General features: G+C 36.4%; 2 protein-coding genes across 2 annotated transcripts; one reads left to right on the forward strand and one right to left on the reverse strand.

The window, feature by feature from the left end:
* Nucleotides 560-2822, reverse strand: LOC109819572. The gene is made up of 3 exons (XM_020385329.1): nucleotides 1949-2822; nucleotides 1635-1849; nucleotides 560-1327 (listed from the first exon to the last, which is right to left on the reverse strand). Exons 1-3 carry the CDS (start codon nucleotides 2820-2822, stop codon nucleotides 560-562), a joined length of 1857 nt encoding a protein of 618 aa, XP_020240918.1.
* LOC109819574 (probable pectinesterase/pectinesterase inhibitor 36) lies at nucleotides 4082-10808 on the forward strand. Its single transcript, XM_020385331.1, has 3 exons — nucleotides 4082-4100; nucleotides 5001-5339; nucleotides 10177-10808. The coding sequence occupies exons 1-3, from the start codon at nucleotides 4082-4084 to the stop codon at nucleotides 10806-10808; spliced, it is 990 nt and encodes a 329-aa protein (XP_020240920.1).

Raw genomic sequence — 10808 nt, forward strand, 5'->3', positions numbered from 1 at the left:
ATTGATTGAGATGGAAAACTTGGGGGTTGAAATGCATTCCATGATCCAAGAAGTCATATTTTCAGGAAATTTCAATCCTATCAGCATTTTTCTGATGAAATCCCAGGAGATTGTATCAAAAGCCTTCCTCAAATCAATGTTCAAAATAGCACGAGGGGAAGAATGCTTTCTACCATAGTGTTTAACAATCTCATGAGCTAAGAGGATATTACTTGATATAAGTCTACCCTTTACGAATGCACTTTGAGCATCACTTATCAGATATCCCATTACTCCTTGAATTCTAGTTGCAATGACTTTAGTAATGATTTTGTACAAACAATTGCAGCAAGATATAGGTCTGTAGTCAGATGCATATTGTGGATTGAGAATCTTTGGAATTAAGGTGATGGAGGTAGTATTGATTGTACCAAGAAGTTTCCCTGAGGTAAAGAATTCTTCAACTGCTGAGAAAAGTTCCTCACTGATAATACTCCAGGAGGCTTTGAAGAATAGAGCACTGTAACCATCTGGTCTAGGACTTTTATCATTTGACATAGAGCAGATAGCTTTTTTTATTTCATCTCTTGTAATTGGGGGTACTAAGAGCTTGTCTCTGATCATGTGAGAGGAGAGGTCCATTAGCAATCACCATCGGATCAGGATCAGATGTAGGGACTGAGGTTCCCAGCAATTTGTTGTAGTATCCAACAATTTCAGATATAATACCCTCATTATCAGTGATTCTATCTCCTCTTTCATTATATAGCGTAAGAATTCTATTATGATGCCTTTTCTTTTTCATGATAGAGTGGAAGAATTTAGAGCCTTTATCTCCTTCTAAACTCCAACTGATATTAGCTTTTTGCTTGTAGAAGGAAGATTCACATTCCAGTAATCTGTCATATTTTTTGATACACTCCTTTTCTCTATTGATCAAATCTGAACTGAAGGGATCACCATTTAACAGCCTTTGAGTATCAGCTAATTCATCTTTTGCTCTATGCACTTGTTCACTTATATTCATAAAATGCTTCTTGTTCAGTTCTTTGAGAGCAAGCTTTAACTTCTTGAGCTTTGTGTGGAAACTGTACATTTTGTAACCTTCAATGTTTTGCTCCCAGACTTTTTTGACTGTAGGGATGAACTCAGGATGTTTTACCCACATGTTGAAGAATTTGAATGGCCTTTTACCCTTTATAGCATCATCTTCAATAGTTAACAAGGCAGGAGAATGATCAGAACATCTAGGCAGCAGAAACTCCACTTGACTGGTTGTATATTGATGGATCCAATCCTCATTAACCAAGCATCTGTCTAATCTAGACCAGATTCTGTTATTAGCATCCTGTTTATTATTCTATGTGAAGTAGCATCCAATTGATTTTAGATGAAGTAAATGACTTGCACTGATGAAATTTTGAAAATCCTCTATATCAGTATCAGAAACTGGTATACCTCCAATCTTTTCATCATAGCTAGAAATTGTATTGAAATCCCCTCCAATGACCCAGGGACCATTGACGAAGATCTCTCCAAAGGGTCTTTATGTTAGCCATTTGATTCTGAGCATAAACAATAGTACACAAGCTAGAGAACTTCCCATTTTTGGAATCAATGGTGCAAGTAATGTGTTGATCAGTTGAGCTTAATACTTGAACATTGAAAATATCAGAATCCCATAGAATCCAAATTCTTCCATTCCTAGCTTCATGCACATTAGAAGTCCATTTCCAATCTTTGGTAATTTGCATAGCTATCCTTTTCAGCTTATTTTCATGAAGTTTAGTTTCCAGAAGGCCTATTAATGATATATCATATTCTTGTATGAACTGCTTTACTATCTTGTGCTTGGAGGATTTATTAAATCCTCTTATGTTCCAAATAGCAAGATGCATTTAGATAGAATTACCACCCCTATCAACACATGAGGGGTTATCTAAAGGAGAGAAATGAGACAATTGAATACCTGAGAATTCAGCAATGCCTATGGAAGATCTCCTTGCTAGATTAGTTCTGTTGACGCTAGAAAATCCAGAAGCATTGACAATTGGAGCTGAGTAGAGATATGAATCATTTGCTGGAAATGTTAAGCTCCCTTTCCCTGCAATTCTACTTTCAGCCTGTGCATGTTTTTCAGTCTGTGCATGTTTTCCAGCAGACAGAGTCTCTTTGTTTTTTCCAGCAATTTGCTCAGTGCTGATATTTGCTTCAGGTATTTGCTGAACAACAGAATCTCTCTCTAGCCCAGGAATAACAGTAGGTTCTTTGCTAAGTACAGGAGCTTCAGCCTGTCTAATAACAAGAATCCACATCCTTTTAGTCTTAATTCTTCTACACTGTTCTGTAACATGACCAATCTTACTACACAAAGAACACCACTTTGGTTTATATTCATATATGACTGATTGTGTGTAGCTTATTCCATCAGGCCCTTGAATGTTTAACTGATCAGGCAATGGATCTTTCAATGGCAACTTGACCTCTAATAAAACTCTTGCATAGCTCAATCTCTCTCTATTTGCCGTGAGCTTGTCGGTTGCAATAGGCTTACCAATTAAACTGGCAACTTTACTGATTCCTATTGAGCTCCATAAGTTTAACCTTAAATTTGGAAATTGCGCCCACATAGGATAGTAAAAGTCTTGCATCTTATCAATATCAGCATCAATACTCCATGGTTTCAGCATTAGGGGTCTGGACCCAAAAAACCAGGGGCCAGCTTCAAGAATTTCTCTCATAGAAGCTTCTGATTGAAAGTCAAATAGGAATAATCCTTGTTTGATTAGTGAGACCTTTGGTATAGAGATATTACCCCATAGTTTGTTGACATAGGACTCCATTGATTTAAATTTGACATTTAATCCTATGACATGTCCAATTAAAGCATTTTTTCATAAACTTTCTCCTTCCTTCCATTCTTCAGCAGAAAAAGAGACTGTATTGGAATTGGCAGATGACAAGAAATTCAAAGATAATCCATTCCCTGCTTTCCTATTATCAGCAAAAAGGCTAGCAAAAGTTTTGTTTGTCTTTTCACTATTAACCACATCATTCTGGACCTTAACAGCCCCATCCTGGACATCATTCTACTTTGTCTCCAAATTAGAAACCACAGGATTTTTATCAATATTTTCTACTCTGATCTTCTTAATAGAATTAGACAAATCATTCAATCTATCCTCAGACAGCTTATTCACATCATTTATCAATGAAACAGTGTCGAGATCAAGCATTGATTCAGAGTTCATTCTATCAGAGGCAAGAACTCTAGAAGGAATATCAGAAGGCTTATGAATCAAATTAGAATTAGAAGAAATCACCTCCAATTCGACCTCATCTGCCCAAGAAACCCTAGATGAACTGCTGGCGCCATCACAAGAAATAACAGGTTTACTTATGAGACGACGAGCTTGAATTCCATTCAACTGAGAAGAGCTCGTATCATGCTTAGAATCAACCAAGAAATCAGAAGATCGGAGTATTTCCTCCATTGATTTCTTCTTCTTTTCCTCTTTTGGACCTGTCGAGCCCATAACTATATTGTTGACTCCATCATCATCCTCAGCAAAACTGGTATCAATTTGATCCCCCAATCTATCAAACTTGAATCCGCTGCTCTCAATCCTATGTTGAAGAGATTTCTCCCACTCACTTTCTTCTTCTTCGCCATGAAAAACCAGGCGGGTGCGCAAGTTAGCAGGAAACAGATCTCCCGCTAACTTGCACCATCAGAAGCCCGCCAATTTTTTTTCTCATTCCAAATCTCCCACTTGCTTACGAGTATCACCAATTTGATACTCATTTAAGGAAACAATTTCTAGTGAAACAATTTCTTACTTAAAATATACCTTGTTGCCACAATTCTTATATTTTTTTGCCACAATCCCTGAACAAAACAGCAAAATAATCATCATAAGTTCCTAAGTTTTCACTGCAGGCCGAGGTCTTGCATAGGAAAAACATGAACATGGTTACGACCAAGATGGATTCAAATTCTCTCTACTACTAAAAAAAGTAGTGGTGGGACAATTACTCTATCATAATTATTGATTATCTATTTGACGATGAAGATTTTTTTTTCTTTGAGTACGAATTAGGAATGAGTGCAATTCATAGAGGTATAGTGAGTCTTACATTTAGAAAGAATCTCAACCACCATTAGATGATCAATAGTTGTTATTAAAAGTAATAATCTCTTTGCTGCTTTCTTAAAGCGGAGAGAATCCAAATTAATTTCTTTGCAATATCTTTAATCCTAGTCATAGCATTAACCCTACTCTCCTACCCAATAACGAATAAGAACTGCACATCAATATAGAACCAATGGCGCGTTAACTATGCTTAACCTTCTATCAGAATGTAGGGTCACATGTATTATTATAATAAGAATCTTGCAGACTCTAGAGGTTCACTCATGTAATTACACCATATGTTGACATGACAGAATGTAATCCATCCAAACGAATTAACAATACTTAGATATGCATAAAGATGGATGGAATGAATATCAAAAACTTTGGAAGATTAGGACGATTACTAAGAGTGCACTAGCTTGTGATGGAAGTATCCGTATTGCTAAGGCTAAATACCATAAACCCTCCTTTAACTTTGGACAACCATCAAGAAACCCCTCTTATATATATTTCAAAATATAAGAAAACCTCCTTAAGTTTAAGGGTTATTGGAAAAAAACTCCTTTAACTTTGAGGATTTTTTCAAAAAAAAGCCCCTAATTTAGAAGGGTTTCTAATAAAACACCAAAGTTAAAGGGGGTACGTTGTCCGATAAAATTTAAATGTTAAAATTGGGTTTTGTGACAATCCCTATACTTAAGGGGGGTTTTGCTCATAGTTTTCCGTTAATCCTCCAAAGTGAAGGGGGGTTTTTCTGATACTTACCCTATAGGTAACTAAGGAATATATATAAGAAGGAAAACGCACAGCTCAACTTGTACCCACCTTTTCTAAGTTAACTTTAAGCACTTCAAATCCACTGAACTTTTCTATTCTCATTCTCAGAGACAAATGACCAAGCAAAGCAATGGAACTCAACGTCTACCAATTCAAGTCTACTCGCATTATGGGATGCATCGACTCACAATGCCGATATAGTCGTGGCTCAGGATGGGTCGGGAAATTACAGGACCATCAACGAGGCGGTCCAAGCACTGCATCGCGAGCACAATGGAGACAGAAGAGCTATTGTCTATGTGAAATCAGGGGTTTACGAAGAGTACGTTGAGATAGCTAGAAACTTGAGGAATGTGATGTTTGTTGGTGATGGCATTGATGAGACTATAGTAACGGGCAATCACAATGTTCCTGATGGTTACACGACCTATAGATCGGCCACCTTCGGTATGATTCTGAGCTACGCATTGCATAAAACCCCGCAGTAAATTTGGCCCATTAGAGATAAATCCCAAAAAGTTTGAAACTGCAGATTACCCCCCCCCCCCNGGTTCTAATCTATTTCCCAGCTCATCTAAAACATCTACGGGGATTAAGTCATACTTCAGAAATTTTCTGGAGGTATCTCAAAACGGGTCAAGCGTTGCAAACTTCGTCGTGTCCCTGTTGGCCGGGATAGGAGACTGTAATTCTAGAAAGCGAAAATTTTCAGAATTTATTGGTGGATGAAATCACATATATACGTGATTCTCATCGTTTAGGAATTAAGTTTGGAAATTTGAGCAAGTAAAATTATTATGGACGCGCCAGTCAACCCGTCCCTTTAATTCACAAGGGTTAGTAAGTTATAGTTTCGAAAATATCATTTTATTTAAAAAAATTCCAATTATTAGAGACTGAGTATAATAAGATTTAAGCTTGGTATTTAATCACATAACCATTTAGGTGCCTATTGACAAAGGGTTAAGTAAGAAGTTAAAGAGACTTAACCAATTTTTAACCCGCCAAACACAAAAAATCTATATAAAAGTTAAAGTGAGTTAACCTTCTATAATCTGCCAAACATAAAATATATAAAAAGGTTAAGTTAACCTCTCTAAAGGGATTAAAATGAGTTAACCCCTCAAAATGAAGGGTTTACTTAATACTCCTATATAGAAGGACTAGTAAAGTGCACGTGCATTGCACATGGGCTTACTTGTTTAATGTCAAAAATTTTGGATATGGATCATAAAATGATGAAGCAAATCAATGGAGAACTCTCAATTCATGTGCTTAAACTGGTTTAGATTTTACCAATATTCATGCAACCTAAATAAAGAACGTAATAAGATATTTGTGTGCTAGGACTTTTAGGTAATTAGATTGGCCAATAGCTGGAAGGACCTGAATGTATAGAGTAAAAATGAGACAAAACAAAGAACCAATTTATATCATATTTCAAATTTAATTGTCTTGTCAAAGTCTATGTTATATCATCATTTAAAGATGAAACAAAACACAAAAACATAGAGGATCAAATTTACTAAATAGCTGATATCCAACATGGATTAATAGGGTAAAAAAAATTATACTTCTATGCATAACAAACTTATTCTGTAAAAACACAATAGCAACATTAAAAGATGCTTTAATATTATAGACGGGAGACTCATCTTTGCTCAACTTATACTAAGGTTCAAATTATCAAAGGAAATACTAATTAATAAGAGCTTTCCCAGATAAAGTTATTAAACTTAAAGCTGAAATTGACATGATTGGATGATGGAGGTATATCTTGCGAGCAGGGACTTGCCACTTGTTGAAGTTCCGTGACAATTATAAGAGAGACTGATTATGTTGTTCATATGCTTTTCATCAATCTCTAATTCACAACTTGACATCGAATTATTGTGATAGCATTTCCATGAAAATCTACTCCATCTTTAATGTTATCTCAAGCACTTCGATCATGTCTCTAAAATTAGAAGTCGGATGGTTGGAAGGAGAGGAATAGAGAGAAATAAGTAAAACATAAATGTCACATATAAAAATGAGTTTTTTATTAGAAGGTAAAAAACCAAAGCTTAAGAAGTTTCACTTTAGTAATCAAGGTTTTATAATAAAAATATAAGAACTTATTTTGGATGCATGTAAATATGATGTTTGTTTTAGTATTTATTTTTGTCTAAAATCATGGTAAGGAAATTTATTTTGTATTTCTACTATAACATGAAAAGGATAATACAATTAGCTTAATATATTACTAATCATGCTCTACTTCACGATATTAGCATCATAGATCTCTTTAGTACAACATGTTTTCAAATTACACTGTGAAATGTGTTTAGGGGGTAATTTTAAAAAGTATTTAATCTAATGAGATTTTAACATACATTTGTATGTTTAGTCTTTTAATAATACATTTTGAAATTTTTGTGATATCAATGTCTCCAAAAAGAAAACTAATCGTCAATTTGACTATAGCAATTTAGATCGTACGGAATTGACTCATTTCTATAATAACTATGTTTTGAAACTCATTTTCAAAATAATAATTGAATTTTAGAGGAACATATCATTCTAACATGTGCTTGAGCAAATTTGATCCTCAAATGAAGTCAACATCTTACGCTCGGCTAAATTTTCCATTCTAATCTAAGTAAAATTTTGGTTGAGCTTTTATTTTATAATTGTATGAATTTGGCTTAGTAGGCATTATGGTGAGCGACATCTTACGTTCTGTTAAATTTCTCATTCTAATCTAAGTGAAATTTTGGTTGAGCTTTTCTTTTATAATTGTATGAATTTGGCTTAGTAGGTGTTATGGTGAGCCGAAGAAACCGTATGAGCTAATTTATACACTATATATGAAAGAGAAGTTATATACAGAGAAAATGAAAAAGATTGTTTGTTAGTTAATTGGGTTCATAATTTATGCATTGATTCAAATTGAAATTTAAAAGTCTAGAATCTACATCTTATTATTATAATTATTTGATTATCTTATACTATTGTGTGACCGATTGCGAAGAAATTTATAGTCTTGAGCTAAAACTTTTGGACTCATTAGCAATTGGTGCTCATAAGACCCAAAGCAATGAAGAATGTTGTATGTCATTCTCTAATTCTACCTTAGTTGGTGTATAAAAAAACTTTGGTTCTCCCATGGCTTTAATGCCCCTCCAATGTAGTTGTTTTAACTTCTTAAAGAGTAGAGTAGGTTGCAAAACACCTCCCCTACATGCAGTTAAGGTAGCCCGAAAAGGGAACATTGACACTCTAAAATTCTAAATGTAGATATAAGCATTTGCATGCAATGTTAGATTATAAACTATCGATAGTAATTATATTCTTGACCAAATATTTTAGGGAAGGGGTAGGAGGTGCATTTAATAACTACAAAACTCCGGTTCTCCCATGGATTAAATTCTGATATCCCTCCAATGCAGTTGTTTTAACTTCTTAGAGAGCCAAGCAGGTTGCAAAGCCCCCCCTCCCCCCGACAAGCAATTAAGGCAGCCCGAAAAGTGAACATTGACACTCTAAAATTCTAAATGTAGATATAAGCATTTGCATGTAGTGTTAGATTGTAAACTATCAATAATAAGTATATTCTTGACCAAATATTTTTGGGGAGGAGTAGGAGATGCATTTAATAACTACAAAACTTTGGTTCTCCCATGGATTAAAATTTTAATATCCCTCCAATGTATTCGTTTTAACTTCTTAGATATTAGAGCAGGTTGCAAAACTCCCTTGACATGCAAGTAAGGTAGCTCGAAAAGTGAACATTGACGCTCTAAAATTCTAAATATAGATATAAGCATTGACATGCAAGTAAGGTAGCTCGAAAAGTGAACATTGACGCTCTAAAATTCTAAATATAGATATAAGCATTTGCATGTAGTGTTAGATTATAAACAAGTGAACATTGACGCTCTAAAATTCTAAATATAGATATAAGCATTTGCATGTAGTGTTAGATTATAAATTATCGATAATAATTATGTACTTGATCAAATATTTTGGGGAAGAGTAGGAGGTGCATTTAATAAAGAAGTATGGATAGTTATTATTTAAAGATTAATTATAGCTAATGATATAATTGTAAATTATCAAAATTTGAAAGGGCAAATTAGGAAATAAGTTTTGACATGAGTATTCTCTTTAATAAGTAGTATAGATTAAGAGCTAACCCTTCTTTTTTTTTTTGAAAAGACAGGTAGGGTAATCTAACCAGCCAAGTCCTCAACAACACTCTGTCTCAAAAACAAAGGGACAGAAACAGACCAAAAATAAGAGGACAAAAAAAAACCGACTTAGGTAGGGAATGAGCAACACCATTACCAGTGCGCCTTACATATTAAACTTTAGAGCAGCCAGTAATAGTCAGACCAGCCCGAACGTCATCTGCAATAGGAGCCAAGGAAGCAAAAGGAGAAGGAGAATCCACCATGGAGACAACCTTTAGAGAGTCAATTTCCACCACTGAAATCCTCCAGTTCATACGCCGAACAAAACAAATGCCTCTCAGGACAGCCAACAGCTCCGCATGATCCACAGACATATGACCCCTGATCCCCATAGAGTAGCAACCAATCAGATGTCCATGGTGATCCCGAATAACACCTCCTAAACCAATAATATCTCCTTCCAGAGGAACAACAACATTTGTGTTGAGTTTCAGCAAACCAGGAGCATGGAGATACCAAGCAGAAGGTCATTTGGAAGGGGTGACAATGTCACGGGAGAGACCTCTAACTCTATTCCCTTCCTCCATAAAACAAAGAATCCGAGCCACCAAGACCGAGGCTTCTTTAACACCACCACCATGAAAGCGCATATTCCTTTCCCTCCATATAAACAACATGGTTGTGAAAGCCAAAGCCAGAGAGTCCCCAGGGCAAACAGATGTGAGATGGAAAAGGAAATCATCAAATAGTCAAAGTCATTGTTATTCCCAAACACTAAAAATGATTATAAGGGTTAAAATAAAACTTATATAACAGATTAATAATTTAGTCATTCGGATTATCGAATTATCTAACTATGTTAATCATACTCCTTAATCCATCTTCATTAACCATTTGCCAAACGGGGCCTTAGATACACAAGAAATGAATGTTGCAAGTTTTTTTTTTCTGGCTGTTTACACACATTTGCTCGAGTTTGAAGGTAGTTTAAGGTTATTAAAAATAGAGAATCAGATGAGGAATTTTGTAGATTCAAGACCAAGACCACTGTCCTGTTAGAAAATTATAATCGATCGCACTTTTTTTTTTATCATGACATTTGCTGACAGGTGTATCAGGAGATGGATTTTGGGCCAGAGACATAACCTTCGAAAACACAGCCGGCCCATCAAAAGAGCAAGCCGTAGCCCTCCGCGTTAACTCTGACCGCTCCGTCATCTACCGCGACTGCGACATCTACGGCACCGTCGACTTCATCTTCGGCAACGCTGCCGCCGTCATCCAAAACTCCGAGATCTTCATACGGAAGCCCATGCCCCGCCAAAGGCCCATGGTCACGGCCCAAGGCCGAGACGACCCGAATCAGAGCACGGGCATTTCAGTCCACAGTTGTCGGGTCCGGCCCACTGCGGAAATGGAAGCGGTTAAGGGTAACTTTAACAGCTACCTGGGCCGGCCTTGGCAGAGGTATTCGAGGACCGTGTTCTTGAAAACGGACCTGGATGGGCTTATCCACCCTGAAGGATGGGCCGAATGGAACGGGGATTTTGCGTTGGATACGCTGTATTATGGCGAGTATATGAACACGGGTGCGGGTGCGGATACGGGTAGGAGAGTGAACTGGAGGGGGTTTCACGTGCTGGGGGGTTTGGATGAAGCTGGTGAGTTTAGCGTGGAGAGGTTTATTCAGGGTCACGAGTGGATTCCTGAGAGCGGAGCTCCCTTTTGGGGTGGGGTCTAG

The sequence above is a fragment of the Asparagus officinalis genome, chromosome 8 (assembly GCF_001876935.1).
Source record: "Asparagus officinalis chromosome 8, Aspof.V1, whole genome shotgun sequence".
NCBI classification, from domain to species: Eukaryota; Viridiplantae; Streptophyta; class Magnoliopsida; order Asparagales; family Asparagaceae; genus Asparagus; species Asparagus officinalis.